The following is a 21,946-nucleotide window of genomic DNA, read 5'->3' as shown; positions in this document are numbered from 1 at the left end:
ACCAGTTGCACATACAAAAACCAGTCAAGAGAGTTCACTTCCTAACAAATTATAGCACACCAGAAACAGGCGATCCCTCCCCTCCATGGAAACACAAACCGCATGGCTTTCTTTTTGATGTGCAAAGTCTGGCTTGATGCAGATTTAGAATCTATATTGGCCACCAGATGCAGGAATAAGGAATGTTCTGAGGCCATTCTCAAAGCTCTGTGTCTGTGTGTGCGCATCGCGGAGACAACCTGATCAGACGCACTAACACAATACAGTGAAGTATCAAACCAGATGCTCTACGCACACCCCAATAAATTACTCCTAACTACATTAGCAATCAATCTTGACAATTTTAGTCTAATTCAGCCAGTGTGAAAGGAACTGTTTAAGACTGGAAGAAATCACAATAACCCTGCTCCTGCCTAGTGATGTACCCACCGCATCGCTGGGTGCTGGCCCTCTTGCACCCTAATGCCTCCTCGATCTGCTGCTTGCAGCGCACGGTGCTGCAGAGCTCCCTGGCTCTGGCAGCTGAGCAGTGCCACCAGCCCCACACCACTGAGCACATAACGAAGCCGCAGAAAGACCTTCCAGCAAGCACTCACTGCTTGAGTCCAGCTTAAAATAAAATACAAAACCATTAAAGACATTCCATACTCCAGACTTCCCAATTAAATCAACTGCAGTCTAAAGATGAGGCAGGAGAGCCTGTTCTGCTTTATCAAATCCCATGAACGCTGCTCTCTAGAGCTGGTTTTAGCCTTCAGCTCCTGACGGTATGAGCACAGCTCTGACTTTGGAAAATGATGATACCTGCCTGTTACACACCTCCTGCAAGTTTTGGGACAAAGTCCTTACAACTATGCTGCTTTTAGTCCATGAAAAGTTGAAAAGTCACGATACGTCTTCTCCAGGGCTTTGTCTGGGGTATCCCACACCTGCAGCTCTTCCGCAAACAGCTCAAAGCAAGAACTGTCCCCTCTTCCAGCAGGGTTCATAGTTCAATTGCTCCATCAAGGACAATACATCGGGGAGCGGGCGGGAACAAAACAAAAAAACAAACCAACATAGAGACAATTCCTGTAATACCTGTTTCTCTTCCCCTCAAAACCAATCCAAAACCAACCCCCACAGATGGGCCTCGCACTGCACCATCGCACTGGCTGCAGGTGCTGCACCAGCCCAAGGCAGCCAGGAGAGCCCTGGCTGTGCTCGGTGCCGCTGGCTCGCCCGTGCCCGCCACCTGCTCCGCCAGCACCGCCTGAGACTGGACCAGCAGCTCCTGCTCGGGGTTTATCTCTGCAACACAGCTGTGGCTGCAGTGCAGGAGGAGGCAGGTGACTAAGGGAATCAGTATGGAACGTCCAGTGATACACAAATGGTGAAAGGGCTGTTTGCAAACTTGTTCAAACCCACCGCCTGCCCCAAAAGTGGTGACAACCTGTGCTAAAACCTCGAGCACAGCTCCTCGGTATTGGACCTGGGGAACCAGCATCCCTTTGGAAGTTTGTCTTCAGCCCTTCCTCAGAAGCTCCCTAACTTTGTCACTAAGGATTTGAAAGCAGCGTTTTTGCTAAGCGGAGCTGACCTGTGTTGTATGGCAAGAAAATTCCCTATCCGGCTGCCACTGGCATCACTCTGCTGTTTGGGGCGAAAGCACCAGCACACCGGAGGGGCCCACAAAACACAATACAGTGGCAACTAAGTCAAATGCTTTATTTACTTTGATTAAACTATGAAGTTACACAGTTTATCTCCAGAAGAACAATTTATGTTTTCTACTTCTGGGCAGCCCATGCCTGCCTCCATCTGTCCTTCACTCCACAGCAGAGCCCTAGGGGGGATGCAGAGCTGCTCCCCGCCACTACACAGGCAGCACATTTTGCAGCTATACCATAGATTCATAGCATGGTTTGGGTTGGAAGGGACCTTCAAATGTTGTCTAGCCCAACCCCTCTGCAGTGAATAGGGACATCTTCAAATAGATCAGGTTGCTCAACGCCCCATCAGCCTGGACCTCGAACATTTCCAGGGATGGGACATCAACAACCTCTCCCGGCAACCTGTTTCAGTGTGTCACCACTCTCATCGTAAAAAATTTCTTCCTTGTATCTAGTCTGAATCTATCCTCTTTTAGTTTTAAACCAATCCACCTTCTTTCAGTTGAAACCCATTACCCCTTGTCCTATTGCTACTAAAAAGTCTGTCCCCATCTTTCTTATAAGCCCCACTTAAATACTGAAAGGATTAAATCCACCTCGATCACCCAACAGTCACTCCATTTTCCACCTCCCCCAAAGAAAAGACAATGTTTAGTTCAACAAATAGACCCCAACAAATCATCCAAACTTCTTCCCCTTTATGAGTTGCAGGAGAGCAGGATGGCACCACAAATTAGTTAAATGTTGTAACATCACATCAGCTGTGATTCAATGTTGAAACTACGACAGTGCTATGCATGGTATGAGCCATCAGATCGTTCCTCTGATCATCTTATCTTTAGCACACCTTGCAAAGCACCACAAATGTGTAATGTGCATCAACTCTTTTCTCATGTTCCTCTTATTTTAACATATTTTAAACGTTCGAGTCAGACTCTGAATAAAACTAGCTGTACCAATTGCAAACTGTGAGAATTTGCAAAGAATTTACTCCGGGAAAGGCCAGCCACACAGGGCATCACCACCCAGTGCCTGAACATTGCTGGGGCTTTATCAGCGGTGACATTTGTCCTGGAAATGGCTTTCAGGAAGACAGCTGGTGTGGAGGGGGGGGGTCCATAGCCGAGTTCAGAGCTGGAATATCCACTGGAGAAGCAACTTTCAGGGGTACTCCAGCCCTTGGTTCTCCCCCATGGCTCCTTCTTGCCGCCTCCCACACCTCCAAGCCAGCACACCCATGTGAGAGCCTGAGCAGCCGTGCTGCGAACCCAGGCAGGGGGCTGACCCAGGTTAAAAATAACACTCCCTTTTGCAAGCTTATTTTTAACCCAGCTCAGTGCCTGGATCCAGGTCATCGTGCAGCTGCCCCAGCTGGGGCAGGGAAGGGGACAATTATTGGGGCTGTTGGAATCTGCATCCAGATTACAGTGTTAAGCAAAAGGTCTTATGGTGCTAATGCAAATAATAATTAAAAACCTTGCAGTTATTTCACTTGCAAAACTAGTTCAGAGAAGTTACATTTCTAAGGGCTAATGCTGAAAATGAGGATTCAGCATTACTAGTAACATTTAAAAACAGTAATTTAAAGTCTGGTTTTCTGGTGCACCAGGTTCTCCCAAACGAAAAGCAGCTTCTGGGGAAAAAGAAATCCAACGTGAGCTGTAGCATCCTACAGAGTTGCATTAGGATAAAAACCTGCGTTCTGTTGCAAGCAAGAAGGGCTGAAAAACAGTTTCTCACAGCAAAGCGCTGCTGTGGGAAAGGGGAAAATCTGGCTCCTTTAACCTGTAATGAGCCAGCAGAGGGCAACATTGCCTGGCGCGAGGGGCACGAGGCGCCCCAGCCGCTTCAGCCGGCGATACAGCGATTTTGCACGTCCAAGGCAAACCGCGAGTACAATGCTTGGACTAGCCGGGTGCTTTAGGGGAGCCGCCAGCTACACCGAGGGGTCCGTGTGTGCTCCTGGAAAACGGAGATAACACACAGGAATTAAACCGCTAAGAGGGAGGATATTCCGGGCCAGGTGGGACAGGTGAGTCCCAGAGCACTTCGCACAAAAGCAGCCCTGCACAGGCTAGCATTATTATTGTGTTACATGTAAGTAACATCCCTGTACATCCTGGAATCGAACCGAAATCATACCAGGAATCAGCAGTAATTAATGGCAGGATAGTAATTAACAGAAACATGCTGAACCAACCGGGGCAAACATCCTGAGAACGTCAAACCACTGATTTACACTTGCCGTGTCACTTCCCGCACAAAAGGAAGCGGAGCCTTTGTGGTTCCCACACAGAGCCCTGCTGCTTGCATGGTATTTTCTTGCACACCCAACCAAAAAAAAAGAAAAAATATATATATATACATACACATATATAATCAGGACTTGCCCTGTATTAAGAAACAGCAAGTAGGCACACCGGTTTGCTCAGTCCAAAGGAAGACTTCCCCAAGGCTGCAACCACCACACAGCCCTCCCTGCAACCAGCACCAGCAGATCCAGCCAGTGGGGGATGTCTGGCTTTATCTAATGGCACGAGAGTGCTCCCAGCTAAGCTCCAGCCAGCCAGTTGTGGAAGGACAGCTTGCAGGAAACTTACTCCATTCAAATCTTTCTTGCATGATGGCCAGCAAAGCGTCCTTCTAATATTTTAAGACTTTAAAGTTAAGAGGTTATGTATTTTCTGACGCTTAGCGCAGGACACTATTGCTGCTTCTAGAGAAGACTCAACTGGAAGTCTGATGTTAGTCTGAACTGCTACCAATGCTGACTGACAACTGAACAAGAGTGCAAAAGAAAAAAAAAAAAAAAAAAAAAAGCTTTGCTTGACTTTTTTCCCCCCTTCTATTACAAGGGCTTGGAATTTCCCCTGCGCCTACAGAGGGCACCGGAGTTTCTGATGACTCAACTACACCCGCTGCTGCACTGGAGTGCTGAGCTGTGACTGCAGGAGCAACCCCAAGAGAAAGAACAAACATCCCCATTTAAATACATTCATCTGAAGCAGGCAGCGCTACAATCTTCATAACCTATTGATAAGGCTTCGGTACGAATAAACTTTTCTGCTGTTACAGCAGCTCCAGTACTGATGTTTACCTTAGCAGAAGATACCAGGGTTCTTCTGGTATCCAACATCCAACATTTGCTGGGAAATCTCGTACTTCAGAGAAGCCCACTGGATGCACGAATTTATTTCATGGAAATGACCCATCTACAGGCCAGGATTACCCTGGGCTGAAAAATTCTGGAGATTAACTGGTTCTTTTGTTTCTTCTCTTAAAAGCTCCGTACCCAATATATTATAGCACAGAGAAGACATCAGGAGACCAAGTAACTCTACTAAAACATATAAGAAGAGGTCTAATTCACGGGATGAACTTGAAAGTTGTGTTCAGAAAGTTGTCGAACCATCACAGTTTCTTTTAATTTCTGTTGGGAACGAGGGATGCTCATTATAAGATACCAAGCCCAGGGTATTTTCCAAAACCACATGCGCACACGCACACCCCCCTCCTGAAATTGTAGGCAAGACACTTAGCCAAGAAAATACTCCCTCACCATTACTGGAGGCTATGTTGAGCAAGTTCTTCTGATTAATTGTTCTTAAACTTGTTTCCAAATACCAGGAAACACGAATACTGCAGCGCTTAACAGCAGGAGCTATAAAACCCACTTTCAGCCTGTGCTCTCTTGGGTTTGTCAGACTCGACAGAAACCGAAATTTGCATCAGGTCCTCTTTGAAAAATGTCGCTGAGTTTGACAGTGACAGCCTTACAAAAAAGAAAAAAAAGAATCTCCCTCTTGCTGTTTGATGTGATACTTATGAGAAAAAGCAGCCATTTTAAAGTCTACTGAGAAAAAAAATGCAAGTAGTCTTGAAAGCCGAAAGAGCCTGAAATCACTCAGAAACTATCCAGGGAATGCCGGAGCAGCTGCCCCATCTGCACCACCGCTTCTGGGGCAGAGCTTGTGAAAACCATAACGGGAATTTATTTCAACACTGAAGTTTATCAGCTAAAGCACAGGATGAAGGACAACATTTTGAGCCATCTCACAAAAATTAGTGGCTTTCACCAATTACTAGCAATTATTTTTCTTCTGGAACAACTGATACTGAGAACATGAGGAGATTCAGGGTTTCCTCTGGCACAGCGAACCCAATCTGTGCCCGAGACATCCCTCCTGCAAAATGCTCGGAAAGACTTGGCCGAAGTGGTGCCCGGAGCGCTCAGCTGGTCAGAGCCTGAAGGCTCGAGCCGTGCCCTCCGCAGGACCGCTGCCGTGTCCCCCCTCACCCCTGCCCATCCCACACCCTGCGCGGGCTCCCACCGCCTGCCCTGCCGTCACCCCCGCACCGTGGTGGTCAAGTCCAGGGAACTGACGGAAAACAAAGGGGGTGGGATTTGGGAGAAAGGAGCAAGTCTGATGGAGCAGCTCTGGCAGTGCTATTTCTGGCCCAGGACAGCCGCGGCTGCAGCACATCCAGTATCCAGGACAGGGCTGGGCTCATACATTTTGCTGAACACACCTCTGCCCTTCTGGCTTTAAAAGCTGGCAATGGACTTGCTCCTTTTTGCCCTCATATCCAGCGGCTCCTGTTCCCACCCAGCCCGCAGCCCTGTGGCACAGGGCAGGGGAGGGAAGGACCCCCAAGTGGGTCACTCACCCTCCCCACCCCACAGCAGGCTCCATCAGAAAGCTCAGCCTTTTGATGATTTTCTTTTTTTTCTAGCCATCTGGGTTTTACCTACCACCCCCACACATGCCCAAGAACCCCATTATATCCTGCATTCATGCCCAGCGTGTACCAACACGAATCCTGTATTCCCAGCGCATCAAGCTACTCAAAGCACCAGTATTTTGCCACGAAGATACCCCAATCTGCAACCAACTGGGAAAATTATCGGAGTCCACACCATATGCTAACTACAGCAGTGCTGCAAACAGGTACTTTAAAGGGGACGCCATCATGCTGTTCTGAGCGGCTAACGGGGACTGATGGCTAAAGCCATTCCTGTCTGACCATATGGGGTGGCTCAGAGCTCTGCAGCCTGATGTATGGACAGGGCAGTTGCCGAGAGCCTGGATTTACCTCCTCGCTGCCAACTTACTCATTGGAAGATCTTTTAAAGCCCAATGAATGGTCCCACATTAACTGTGAGGCCAGAGAGAAGTGATGGCTGAGCGCATCCAGACTTCTGCAGTTACATTTTGTTTCTGTTGAAGCACGCCAGGGCATCCGTACCGATGACGCCAACGGCTCTCATCTTAAAGATCTGGGATGTGGGAAATGCAAGTGACAGGAGGTAACGTGAATCCCCACGTTTCCAGCAAGCAGAGAGATAACCCCATTTGCATGCTGCTGCCGCTCAAAATGAATTTTATTAATTTTAAAAGACTTTCCCACACAGGGATCTTTTATTCATTTCTGCATGAATTTTGAAAGGAAGCAAAGAACGAGGAACAAGCTTCACAGCTTGAGATATATAAATACAAATTAGCAAGATTTCAAGCTCAGTTTGAAAAAATGGACCAAATTTTTCAACAGCAATTGAGGTTACTTAAAAGATGAGGCTTTCTACACTTTTCAGGGTCATGTCAGATCTCTGTCACAGCTTCCTGTAGGCCCCGTGGTGAGGCACCATGCTGCAGTGCTGCCCACCAGACCCCCTTACAAAGTCACACCAGGGGCTCACGCTCCTGGGGCTTCTCTCCCCAGCACACTCCCTACACAACATATAGGTGAGAAGGGGCTCAGATCACTGTAACTGTCTCCCTCTTTTACATGGCCCTTCTTCCTCCAGAACCGGTTTTACTAAGATCAAAATACTTGATTTGGTCCAATATTCAGAGGTTTTTCTTGTCTCACCTGTATTTCAACCTCAGGCAAAAATCCCTGCAGGTTTCACCTCCACCATGAGGAAGCCTTACAGCTCATTTCTGCCTTTGAAATTGGTTTTGAAGTGCAAACCAAAATTCTATTGAGAAAAAAAAAAAAAAGACAACCACCAGCTCCTCACAACACAACTCAACATACTCAACACTAGAGGAAAATAAGTAAATAAAAAATCCACAGCACAACTACATGCAGCCCGGCCAGGTCCTCCACTGCGCGCCCAGGCACAAGCTGCCTTCCACTGGGGTTTCCTCTCGTGCCCGAGCAAAGCCCCACGGACCTTCCCACCTCTCACACTCGTGCTCCAGAACCTCCCAGTGCCAGACAAAACAGCCCCTTCACTGCCCCTGAAGTCAAAATTTGCTTCTTGCCTTCAACTCTCGTCGGCGTCGCCACCACCAGATCAAGCAAAATTGGGCTACTCATTAGAAAACTCCTCAGACAGCGAGCAGAGGGAATGTGCTCTTCCACAACGAACAGATCTTATCGCTGCTAAAAACCGAGTGAAAGCATCAAGATGTCATCTTACATTTCCATTAGTGGCCCTCACTAAAAAGAGCATCTCCAGAGCAGTTATGAGCAAGCCCTATTTTGCAAATTCTACAGCTTTGTTACACATTTTGTCATTATTATCAGCTTTAAATCAATCTTCAAAACCTTAATGTACGGCAAACCCAGATTACCATAAGAGAAAAAAAGTTATATATATATATTATTTTTTTATATATATATATATATAAAAAAAGCAAAAAGCCATGCAGTTAAATTTAAAAAGAAAAGAATCCCATGAGTGACTTCAGAAAAATGTGATGAATGACTTCCCCAGCTGTTTTGTCAACACTACCATAGTAATTTGGCAAAAGCACAAAATCACCAAGTTTATATTTTCACCAAATGGCTATTAGCGCTGTTGAAAACTCACAGACACAAGGCAGGAAGAGCAAGCTCCATGTTTATATTGCATCGTCCACGCTGTTTGTAAGCTCTCATCTTTTCTGGTTAATCGTTCGGAAAATATTCTCCTTCTACTCTGAGCCTTAAATATGACACTGTTTCACATACTAATTACCAAAAAAAGGATACGTGCCCTCTCCAATTATACCCCAAAACGTGTAATTCATTCCTCATCCATCCCTGCATTACCAGGACTGGGGTGGGCAGATTCCAGCTCCCACTGCCTGCACACATCCCTGATTTACAGAGCTCCAAAGACCTTAATCTTTTAATTGCCCCAAAAATGACACGGGCTCATAGTAACAGGACAACTCCCTCTTCTCACAGCTCAGTAGGTTTCAAAGTGCTTTATGAACCTGCACCACAAAACCTAATCCTATTTTTGACATCTTCCCCACAAGAACAATAAGCTGTTAGCTGGCATTCGGTTCCATAATATTGACACGCTAATGACAAGTCTGAATTTTAAAAAGTAGCGTTTCAAGCTGACATTCAGTATTAATTTTGACTAAATACTGTATTTCGTTAGGAACCTGTACAATGGCCTTACAGGGGCCATACCTCCCAAGCTGCTCCACTTTTTGTTGTTTGGCACCTCCAATCCATCAGGGAACTCTCAGTTTCCACACACACTCTTTCCCACCCACAGTCAAGCTCATCAGCCTGTGTCTTAAAACCCACCATAGCTTAGGAACACAGGTGATTTCTCAAATCCAAGACATATCAATAACTAAATATTTATACATGCAAACATGCACACACGTATACGTACATACATATATTTATACACACAGAAAGAAATTGCTCCATGTATTCTGCTCAAATTGAGGTTCTGACTAAACTAACCAATGGAGAGCACAGAAATTTAAATGTTCTCAATTAAAAAAAAACAAAACACCAAACCAGACACATGACTAGCATCCAACAATAACAATACTTACAATTATCTTTTGTGCCTGGGAACAGTATCGTCAGTTTATACGTTCCTTCTGCAGAGATCCACTGGGAACAGGGAATGTTTTACCCAGAGAGCTTTGTGAGTTTTGGAAATAGAACGAGAGTTTGAAGAGCAGCATTAGTACCTGCTTGGTGTACCCAGTGTGGCCATGCATCCCCTGGGAAGGCCACCCCAGAGCTGCCCATGCCCGGAGCGATGGCTGTTCCCATCCTATGTTGCTGCACTGGCACCACCCCACCTTCTCCTCTTGTAACACACCTCCGAGGTGGGATGAAGCACTAAGGACAACAACCACCATTTCCAACCACAATTTCTGGGGCCAAAGCAAAAAAAGGGGAGACCAGTATTTAAGAGCTACCACAAAGGCAGAGAAACTGGAGAACACCAGAAGGGAGTAAAAAGCACCCAAATGCCCACCAGCTCTGGCTGGAGAGGTGGATGCACCTGTGGAAGGGATGGGCCCACCAAAACTACACAACAGGACAACTCAACACCTGAAGTTGCCGTAACGAGCTTCTGCTCAAAATCACCCGGCGTACAGACATCCCCGCACCTCCTGTAATTCTGCAACGGCAGCCAAAAGCTTTTCCAAATATTCAAGTGACCATTTGTCAACAGACTCATTATACCATGGTACAAATATTTGAAACACTTCAAAAACAAATCATCAAAACTGCAGAGGTTTGAACTGTTTAACTACAAAGACAATTCTGTACTACCAGCAGCCCGAAGTGCAGGAGCCAGCAAAGCTACTCCACCTCCCCCTGGAACACCAGCAAACTCAAAATCTTCTCAGAAACACTTGCCAAGAGGTTTTACTAAGTTTGAAGATGTCAAACTTCATTTACCCTACAGCATTCCTCCTCGGCCTTCTAAGATCATTTATTGCTCCCTTCGCAGGGTTGAGAGTGTCCTGCAGTCAGCACTGTGAAATCGAAAGGAAACCTAGAACAGACGCACAATGAGTAAAACTGATGTTCACTTCACGTTTGTTATCATGCAAGTCAGCAACTGCCATAAAAAGGCCCAGACTTTGCACTTTTGAGAGCATTTCTTCACTTTCCAAATAAAATTCTGACCTTGCCTGAACTCCCGGTATTGGATACAGCCTGGTACCTCCTGCAGGAAAAAAAGATCTCGTTACAGTAACTCTTAAAAATACTAAATTAAAGAATTAACAACTGTTATTCTAAAGACATTTGCTTACTCAAACTGAACAGTAGACTGGAAATAAAATTACAGCAGGCAAGGCAATCAGGTCACCTTCCAGGAGGTGGAATCCGTTTGCAAAAGCCTTCAAAACACTAAAACCACGCTGGTGTGACACTGACACACCGGACACAGTTCAGCCAGGACCTCGGAGTGCCCATCTCCATCCCAACTTCAGCCGAAAATCTCAAAGGCCTATATTTTAAAGGAAGATTAGCCAAAACTGTCACAAAAAGAAGAAAACTGGAGAGGCTTTGACCTCTGCTAGCAACGTACCGTCTAACCCACATCACAAGTTGCTCGCTTGGCTCCGTGCCACTTACAGGTCCACACTCACGACGAGAGACACCGATAAATTGGGAAATTCTGCTGCCACACACAGAGAACACAACAATGAGCTGAACCTGGAGCCCGGCATGAACAAAGTATTGACTTTTTGTTTCAGGAGAAGCCAGGAGGCATTACGGTAAGATCTCCCTGTCAAACAGCTCTCATAGAAAAAGGCTTTCCACTGCTGGAAACTGTTCTGTCCAGAGAAAGAAGCACCTCCCCTGCAACACGGCACAAAGCACTGGCATGCACGTGGCTTCGTGATTTGTTCTACAAAAAGGGTTACCAGGGATGCAGTCGTCGTCTCTATAAACATTTCGGGAGCAAAGCGCACAGAGCAAGTGCTAGAGGAGAGCGAAGACTGGAAACCACATCAGAGCAATCAATTAATCTTACGTTCTTGATTTTGTTCATCAAGAAGAGCAGGGAGCTTAAACACCTGTGTCTTCTTAGAAAAACGTTTTATTTCCTTGAGTTGAGCTTCTTGTTTTAAGGAGTGATTACAAGAATCATCATCTTGATTATTCACTGCATTAGAAAGCACTTAAAATTCACCTTCTGTTCTACAATCTTCAAGACAGTTATATTTGTTAATAAAGTATTAATGGCTACAGAACTGCTGTGACTAGGATTCAGGAAAGATCACTCAACTTTCTCTAAATCTTTCACACACGACTATCTTCCAGTTCTTCTGGGCTAGTACTTTCAAGATGGATCAAAACGAAGACAACACCAACGTTTCAGAAATACTTTGGACGTTACTCAGACAGCCCCCCTGGCAACAGGCACTGCCAGTTCCATACCGTGTAGTAGTAGCTAGCAATGATATAACACATCAAAAATATGAATATGCATAGTAAAGTACGCATAATTTTTTTTTTACTTAACAGCAGCAAAACCAATCATCTGCTTTGTCTTTTTACCCGATTCTCTAGAGAAATCGTCCGTGTTTTGCCTAAGAACACCTGGTGATGTCTCTTCCAGCAATGTAAGATGACTCGAGCCGTACAGCGAATGGAATTGCATTTCCTAACTCTGAAACAGGTTTCACGCGGGATGCAACTCAAAAACGTTGAATCTATTTGGAAAATACGGATAAAAGGGATGCAATTCTTTTGCTTTGACAAGTTACAGCTCTGATACATTTAAAAGCAAGTAGTTCAGAAGTGGTTTACTGCTAACGAGCAGTCACCACACACAAGGTGTACACTGGCTGTCACACTCTGCCAACCACAGAAAGATTGATGCCCGAGACTTCTTTGAAGGCAGAGAAGGGCAGAGCAGTACAGCACACACACTTCTCTGCTCTTCCATTAACAAGTTTCCTTGTCCCTGCAGCTGGCTGTGTCTATACTGGTGGAGGTGTCCTCCCCGACTCTGCTCTCAGTTTTTACCGTTTGTACAGAAAGGAGACTTCTCCACAACAGCTATTTTAAGGGCTGAATATTTAGATCTCATAATATGGTTAACTTTGACCACAGGAGAACTAAGACTTAGTTCTTCTGGAGTTCCAGCAATCTCCAAGCAGGATACCTTCCTCAGAAAATGAGGAAGGACCGCAGAGGTATCAGAACTTTGCCATAGAAGAGTTTACATTTTGGTTTTGTTCCAAACTATGTTTGATGGTTATATGGCCCAAATGCTACTGAATTATGATTCCAGGAATTTGCCTTTCCTCAAGCTTCTCTTCAAAAAAAACTGATTAACAAATGCAGCTCTGGGTATATACCAAACCCAAGTAAGTGTCCACGGAGTGTATTTTTCATGCACATAAGCCCCGTAGGAGATGCTTCTCTGCCTGTTCCCTGTAGAAGTACTTTTCTGACATATTGCAGTCTTAGGCGCTCAGCACACTACCACAGACGACCCAAATAACAAAAAGCCAGCTTTCTTCATCATAGTCACTCAAAATTCAAAACATGCATATTGCTATCCACATAAGATTTAACATGCACTAAAACCAAAAACTTCCCATTGTTAAAATGTTTAAGAAAATCAATAGTTCCCTCTGCCAAATGAATCATTGTCACAACATTACATTTTAACAAGAGACCTCCTAATCTTCATCTCAGGAGCTGAAATTAGGCGCTCTCGAGCTCTGCAATCTGTTGTTGGTGAGAAGACAAGAGATGTACAAGGGCTCACCATAATGCACATTTCAAATCAAATTCCCTGGAGACAGTCATCATGGCCCTCAGCCTGGCTCCTCATCATCACTAAACACCCGGTTTGTCCACTACCCTAAAGCAACTACTTACCTTAACAGATCCAGAATGTCTTCTGCCACATGGAGTCCCCTCTCGGCACCTACACATCCCAAACTGGACACTTCAGGGCGATAGTCATCAGGCAACAGTATCTGTGCCCTAGATGCATGCGTTGCCTCCTCTCTTCCCAGCTCCCCAGCTTCCCCAGAACCTCCCGACAGGCAAGACGGCCCCTGCACGCAGCCTCAACCATCCCCCAAACTCCTTCATCGTGAAAGCACCCCCCAGTCTCACAACCACAGCAAGAGAACGTGTCATGCGCGTTAACGTTAACACGTTAGGAGAGGGAGGGAAGAAGCCAAGATACAAACTATGAGAAAAGCCTGAAGGCACACGGCACCCTATGCTGCATCCCGATCTGCGCCCCAGGCTCCCAAGTTTCCGCTACTTCTTTGTAAAGCTCAAACACTCGCTTCTCACCAAACCGTATTTTTCAGAAAGCTCGTCTTTTAAGACATTTGAAGGCTGGAGAAATGACTTCTCTTGGCAGGTTCTTCCAACAGTGAATCACCCATGTGCTGAACATGTATGTTTATCTTCTCAATTGGAAATGTCTAGCCTTATACAAATGTTTATACCCTTCTTCCAAACAAGGCGACCTTTAATATGCGCAATTTTATCTTACCAGTGTACACATTTGTTTGCAATCAAACTGGAGTTTGGCACACCACCCTCAGGCTGCAGAAGCACCTTCCTTGTTTGCGCTGGGTGAAGAGGCGACACAGGCAAACACCCACTGCTTTTGCACTCATGCAGTAACTGGTGAGCACAATTTCCTGAGAAAGGCCAAGGCCAAACAAGGAAAAAAGTCCTTGAGATTTATGTCAACAGCACAGAACAGGCTGTGTTGGTTTCCTGCTTCTCCCTTACTGGTTTCATGCCCTGCAAATTACACTGAGAAGCAGCACTGTGCCTGTCAAGGATGTTAAGAGTTGCCTTTCTTCTTGGGGCTACAACACCCAGCCCCAGAAAAGATGGAAACAGCGCTAGAGGTATTTAACAAAAAATAAACTTTTGGTGGTTGTCCTCAGAAGGTGAATCTTCCCAAGAGAAAAATCCTCCACCTCTTCGCACTCAGTCAGGAGCTCAAAGACTGAGGGCAGGAGGTCTGTGAATGCTACTCATGCTTGCAGGCAGTGCCAGACACACCCAGAGCAGCTTTAAGGGAATTTCTCCTGAACGTCCCGCTCCCAGTTTGTACTGAAGAGCTGAATAATGCCCTTTCATTACTGAAGTGCAGTACACTTGGTGATAAGGACCTGACCATATTTCCCATAAGCAGCCAGTAGTAAGAAATGTATACATCAAGATTAGCAGACTAATTCTGGGAGGTGTCTGAGTGACTGACTACTTAACAGAGCATGTCCGAGTAAATTAGAAGTACCGGGGTGCCTTCTGATGAGAGGCAGTGTTGTTACGGAAAACCTGGCCAGAGTCCTCTGACCACAAAAGACTTTGTCCTCTGACTCTGGCTAAGAGAGACTGGAGGAAAGGCTGAACCTTGGCTGTCTGAGTCTTCTCCATTTTCCTCCAGAAATACTTTCACAGACAAGTCCAAAGCAGTTCTAAAACACGCACAGTCTAGCTGCGTTTGGGAAAGGAACGAGGGAGACTGACACTACAGAATACAGCCTTTCACAAAAGCAAGACACAGTACTCCGCTGCTGAGCTAGACAAATACCACTGCAGGATGACAAATTCACGTTTAGTTTCTGTAAAAGGCAGCCTCCAACTACATGCCTAGGAAAAATGTTTGCCAGGGGTGCCTATGGTGACAGTTACGCAAACGTGTGATAAATAAGCAAGTTCATCTTAATCTATGTATTGGTTACAAAGATTAACACAGACACGGCGTGTATTCCTGAGAAGAAACCCAAGACTGCTGGAGCTGCCCAGCTTCCCCACCAGATGTGTCAAACCCTCTGCAGGCTCATGATTTGTTTTCCCAGGTAAACTCCCCTCCTGGGCCAAAATTCAATCAAGCCTGTGACTGCAAACAAGAGAGAAGAATCCTAATCCAGAGCTGCTGCTTTGCATCTTTAGCTCTCTTAGTAACTGCTTCAAGCAACTCCGTTACAGACACTGCCAAAATAATTCTCTCTCCCAGCCATCAGGAATAGGTGTTCCACAATGTGAATTCTATGACCACTCACCCAGGCTGGTTGCCTCTCCCATACTAGTAACTCATGCAAATAAATTTACAAATGAGAAACAATCCAGAAGATTTCATATCTGATTTTTATCAGTCAATCAAAGGAGGAATTGAAGCTTTCCAAATGTACTTTGGCATTTGTTACATCAACTACAAGACTAGCATCCTTACTATAGTCTTTACAAACTAGTTGTTAACATAACACTCTGTCTCTCTCAGAATTAACTAACGTTCAGGTGTATGAAAGGATTCAGCTTTATTTTGACCGCTGGTAAACCAGCGGCTACAGGGCTTTTTTTCTCTCTTTATGAAGCTCATTTGAAGTTGGCTGCATTGAAAAGAACAGCTGAAAGAGCTCTCAGTTGTGACTCAGTGTAAAGGATAAGTCCCAGGGCAAACCAAACTTTTAAGTTACTGCCATAAACCTCTAAACGCCTATTTTCTTGATTGTCAAGCTCAAAAATGATTAGTTTTAGTGACTTTAAAATGAACTCACTATGCTGCAAAAGCTAGCATTATTTAAAAAGCTAAAGATCTAAAGAAACAATTCTACTTAATAGCATCTTTTAATAAAACTTTTCACTTCTGAATTAAATTTACTTTAATCCCCACCATTACAATTCAAAGCTGACATCTTCTCAGGCGGAAGTCTTCAACCTCCTTTATTTGGAAGATAATTAGCACTCGGGCCACCAGCGCAATCTACCTCACACCAGGACTTCATAGCTTTCAGATCTGGGTACTATCACATCCAAACTACTGCATCTATTTTAGACGTGGTAAGCATGACAGGGCATATAGTATTCACGTGGGTTTTCAATTAACTTTCTACCAGCTGTTTTAAGTAAGATAACACCTAACCCAGCGCTAAGTCTGCCAGAACATAGTTTTTCAGAGAAGTTTCAATGAGTTTGAATCAGCAGTCAGCTTGCATAGGGTCAGGGTTACAGCTTAGACAGTCACAGCATTTTAATTTATTTTTTTTTAACCTAACAGCAGCATCTCAGAAGTGAAACTTACTGTTTTGTGAATGTATGGCCTATGCAGCAAGAGTATAAAGCAACTATCTTGTGCTCTACCTTTTCAGTAGTGCACCTCACCACCAACTCCAGTCGAGGTATGCTTTTCCGAAACCAAAGCAGATCAAGCAGTAAACCCACCAAAATTATAAATTCAACAGGTACAGTTTGTAACACCGACAAAGAAAATATGCTTGATTCCAACTATGGCAACGTAAGGACCATTTCAGCATTTCTGGTGGAATATAAAAAACTTTTTACTTAAGACAACCACTTGAAGACTAGCAGTAACAACCAGAAAACCCAAACTATGCTGGGTACTACCTAAAGCAAGTCTGTGTCACAATTCAGTCCCAAAGTAAACAAGACCAGAGGAAGCAGGCAGTGCGAACAAGCTTCCCCTTCTTACCTTAAAAATAGTAAAGTTTCGAAGTTCAGATAACTGCTGGCTGGTAGACTAGTGGTGTCTGTATTGCAGCTACCTTGTATGAGAACACCATGCCAAAAAATAAACCTGAATACTAAGACATCCAAAAATCACGACCAAAGACACAGGTCTTCCAGAAGTACCAAGAAATGTTTCCACAGAAAGGTTAACAAGTATTCCACTACTAAATTAAAGCACTGCACTAACACTGAGCACCTTTCAAAAGGTCCCTGACCTTAAGCATCACCCAGCTGTAGCACTCACTTTGCAAAGCCATCATCTTTAGAAGCAAGTGCTATTCTGTTGCCATCACAGCTTAAACTAAGACAAAGTACGAAACAAGCTCACTTCTCAAACAAAGCAGAAACACGATTCAGGAACAGAACTCAAGTTTCCAAAAATAAAAAGTAAAATCTAACTTCCTTTATCAGTAGACCATCCCAGAGATGGTCTGAAACGCAGAAGCACAGCTAAATACAGAAGACAAACCTCCACTTACACTTAACACCAATATACTGAAGGAGGCAAGCAAACAGGACAGCTGAACACAAACACTGACACAGACACCTAAACTTGGGCTTAAGGGACAATGGGGGCTCCAAGTCTTTTACAATCTTGTTTTCAGCAATCTAAGACTCAGTCCATCAATTAATCACAAGTTGAAACAGTATGCATCTTCCCATTGCAATGTACACCCCTGAATGAAATTCACTTTTTCTGACAGCTTTGTCACTTCCACCACAAAACAGTGTCTGTGATTCTCAGAGAAGGTATTGTGAGAACTGAGAACTCCAGTAGCTGCAGCCATGTTAAGATGTGAAGCATTCTAAGGCAAAATCCCAAAGTTCTCCAGTAAAGCCAAGCGGAAGGGGCAGATGCCATGCAATGTGTTACAGTGTACTGCATTGAAATCACGGCCATGCGCCAGAGACCCAAAGGCTGCTCCCAGAAAAAGCATTACAAAGTTACTGCCTTCTACAACGAACTCTGAAGCAGAGCATGAAAGAGTAAGTGACTTAGCAGGTTCAAAAACTCCATCTTAGTTTTTTCCAGACCACTGGGAGAGCTTAATTTAAATGGGATGGTGTCCCTAAAGATTCAGCATTAATCCCTCCTGTATGAAGAAATGGTACTTTTAATCAAACAGCACCTGGTATTGAAAGCTACCTCAGCCCACTGCACATATGATGCCTAGCATTTCCTAGAATTTAGAACCTTTTCTGGTTTTGAGTATTTTATGCTATTTTGGCCAAAACTGAAGTTTGGGGAAATTTGCTGCCCTTGATGATACATTACTTCTAGTGAGTAGGTTTGGCTCATCCATGCAAATTACGTATTAGTAAGGAACAACATAAAATTTCTCAGAGCAACATACTAAGTGGGTTTTCAACAGAGAAGAAATTCCTTTCAACAGCCCAAATAAGAGGAAATTCTGAATATATAATATATAATGTGAAGAATTTAAATTGGATCCACAGTAAACACAGAATAAGGATTTGTGTATTAAAAATGAAGCTGGATGCAAGAAGTTGCATTAGAAAAGAATGCTGGATGCAGTGTTATTTAAGAAAAAAAAAACCAAAACAAAACTGTGTTCTACATATTGAAACAGGTGGAGACTACCAGGTTTTGGTCAAGTGTAAGGCGATGACCGTTTTGGTGGTTTTGTTTTGGTTTGGTTTTTTACATCTGGACCTGGAACTTCCAGTGCAATTATATACCTGGACCAAGACCGTGTATCCACCCAGTACAACCAGCAGCCTATTCAAACACTGGTGTATGGGTATCTGCTTACTACTAGAGAAACTTTTACTGATGGGTTTTGCCTTCTGCTGGCTCATTTCTTCTTCTCTGTTTCACCAGTTTCTACACCAAGAAGGTGCAGCGCTGCCATTTAATGCTGCATTTTGTCCAGTTCTGACAAGAAGCAGCTTCAGGGATCTGAAGGAAAAAGGCAAGACTATCCAAAACACTGGATCTTCAGCAAATTGACAGCGTTACAAGATTTTGTTAACAGAACCCCAGAGTGAACTGTTTGTACGTAACACTATGAGAAGGACCGCACTTTTCTAGGTAAGAATAGCTAAGGCAAGCATGTGGGTACAGATCTACCACTAGCAGTTATGCTATCATAATTATGTTCCTAACTTGAGCTAGGCAATTTAAATGTTAAAAGATTACCTGGGATTAAAATAGAAGGTGAAGTCTGGCAGCTCAATGTAAAACCTATGGGTATCCACAGGAAGGAATTCAAACTCAAGTCCAGATTGTCCTGATTTTATTTGACTTGGTTAACCAATTTTGAATCACTTTTTACAGTTTACATAAACTTAAAGGAGCACACCGTGTCCTATAAATATAAATTAACATTTTTAATAATCAAGACATCACAACAGAGCCAGATTTTGAAATAAATTGTCTGTTTAGTTATCTGGATCAAGAAGGAACATACATGGGGAAGGAAAAAACAGCATTAACAAGAAAACACTGTTTAATTCTAAATTGAGTTTGTGCTTCTACACCAAAACCACAACACTGAAATAACAAGAACTCTGCAAAGAACTGGAAAAGGTACATAACTTCTATAGTCCCAAAACCAAATTACGTATTTATTTATTCTTCTACCTGTTATTTTGTTTGGTTCTATGAAATTAGCATTAATGGTAGAGGGACGAATGTAAGATACACTAAGTCTGCTGCAAATACGAACTCTGTTGTAGCAGTTTGTTAGATTGTTGGTTTGGGTTAAGTTGAATCCGTTATCCTGCATGAAAAACAAGAGCAAATCTTTTCGATGTATTTAACAATCAATGCATTTGTTAGTATAAAGCAGTTGGTGTTCAGCAAGAAGGCATTAAGTGATCATTTTAAAACACCATGCCTTTTTTTTAAAAAAAAAAAAAAAACCACAACCCACTAAGCCACCCTAAAGATTTCCATGAAGGCCAGATGTTCAAAGCTGGTGCACAGATAAAAACCGCACATCCATGATTTACGCATGAAATTACCCAGAGACTGGCAGGTGTTAACATATGCCAATAGTTATTTGCATGCTTTCTCTATGACACACAGAAATCAAGTCATCTTTCACTAAACTTTGAAAATCTGGTCTTAGCTACAAACTAACACTTTGCTTCACTCAATTTAACAAAAGGCATTTGTCAATCTTTCCGTTTTTGGTTGATCACTAAATATAAGAGCGAGATACTTTATCGCTACTAATTATGTACAAATCTTTTTCGAAGCAATTATGTTTCTCAAAATAAGCAAAAAAAATCCTATCTTTTAAAAAGCCTTTTTAATTATTAAACGTTTTCCTGTGCATCTATGTTCACTACAGATTATTCTTTGAAGCCATCTCAGAACTTAAAACTTTAGAAAACTTCTTCTATTTTTTAGGGTTTTTTCTGGTTTAGTTACTTTAGGCCTAGACCAGAAAAAAAAATATGTACTAGGGCTAAAGATGGAGTTAAGACAGCCTCTGAATGCTTCTTAAAAACAGGTGCTTCAAATACAGGTTTAAAAAAAAAATAAATATCATGTTTCAGTCACACTGAAGAAAACACGTGCAAAGAAAAAAGGCCCTCAACCTTGAGATTGAAGAAAAAGGGGGGGGGGGGGGGGGGGGGAGGGGGAGGAGGAAAAAAAAACAAAAAGCAGTGCACAGTTTTCCCAAGTTGCCCAAATCACACACAGACACAAGGTTACAAATGCCATTCATGAAAGAATGCACCACAAACATCAGCATTTATTCATTTTGAATATTTTTTATCTTTTTTTTTTCTTTTTTTTTTTTAGCAAATGACAAAAGACTCTGCTCACTGGCTTCACTTTTGTTTACCTTTGCTTACATTACACATTTAAACATTTGTCAAAACTTACTAAGTTGTCTGCATTCATGCACAACTAGAAAACATCCTTAATTTATTTAAACCAGAAATGCATTACCAGAAATGTATTAACATTGTTCACTACTAAACATTAAAAAAAAAAAAAAAGTTGAAATTATTAAAAAGGTTATCCTGGAAATGTTAACTTCACAGCAGACTTCAAACTACTAATTGGCTCACATTTCAAATTGGAAAAAGCAAGATTCATGCTAGTGTTAGTGTACATCTTGCCCTAGCACTACTGAAGGATCATGGTCACCTTGATCATATATAATAAAAATAAAAGTGCATACAGAAATTTACAACAATTTTAAGGACAAAAAATGGTCCAATTGAGGTGGTCCCAACAATTAACTCAAAAGTCTATGACAAATACGAGTTTCGGTGAGCTATTTATACTACTTAAGTATGGATATACAGAAAGTTGAGTTCATCTGAAATCTTCAAAAAATGTTCCTGTCAATCCTCAAATGGTGGCTGTTATAGCTTAAAATTTCTGTTAAATGCGTGCGTTGAATTACTTGTTATCCAAGCGCAGCAGCTGCTCCTTACCATTTATTGTTAGCGACCTTAACTGGCCATCTTCTTCAACTTCTACTCTCTCTTGTCCGTTCTCAACAATTCTGTAGATAAAAAACACAGCCATTTCAAAGCTCTGTAAGCAGCTGAGAATGCACACCAGACCTAGGTTTTCATATAATGAACTATAGCTGAGCACTGCCTGCTTAATGCAACTGTAGTTGGCAAACTTTTGTATTTAACAGCACAGAAGCTCTAACTAGTAACCATCTGCATTCCCCCACTGATATTGCTTATTTATAGCAGGAAAATTGCTTTCTGGAGGTTTGAATCCTCCCATTTGCAGAGTTCACAGTTACAGCTGTCACCTCATACATTGTCACAGTTGTACTGACACTACACCCTGTAATCTAGAACTAAATGTCTTTTGACAGATGAACTGTACAAATTGACACTGCATTTAGTACCTACCCATTTGTTAAATGCATAATATTCTAGATCAAATCACAATTTTGCACGATGTATGGCATGCAAGACAGTTTGTAATCCACTTTTAATTTGATCAGAGCAATTAATTTAGAGACCTACCATATAGCAAGTTTATGACCAGCACATATGTTGCAAAATTTAAGTATCCTTGTATTAAAGAGCTCTGTGGGTTTGGGCTTTTG

At 43.2% G+C, this 21,946-nt stretch overlaps 1 protein-coding gene across 3 annotated transcripts in view; it reads right to left on the bottom strand.

The window, feature by feature from the left end:
* The window catches only part of DNAJB6 (DnaJ heat shock protein family (Hsp40) member B6), a 59,423-nt gene that overhangs the window by 11,667 nt on the left and 25,810 nt on the right, over positions 1–21,946 (bottom strand). For all 3 annotated transcript variants that reach the window (XM_055707291.1, XM_055707290.1, XM_055707292.1), the window contains exon 8: positions 21,309–21,379. In XM_055707291.1, coding sequence (XP_055563266.1) covers positions 21,309–21,379 — 71 coding nt within the window. The remainder of the gene's footprint in view (positions 1–21,308; positions 21,380–21,946) is intronic.

This window comes from Falco cherrug, chromosome 4 (assembly GCF_023634085.1).
Source record: "Falco cherrug isolate bFalChe1 chromosome 4, bFalChe1.pri, whole genome shotgun sequence".
Taxonomy (NCBI): domain Eukaryota; kingdom Metazoa; phylum Chordata; class Aves; order Falconiformes; family Falconidae; genus Falco; species Falco cherrug.
This window is presented reverse-complemented; position numbering and strand designations above follow the sequence as displayed.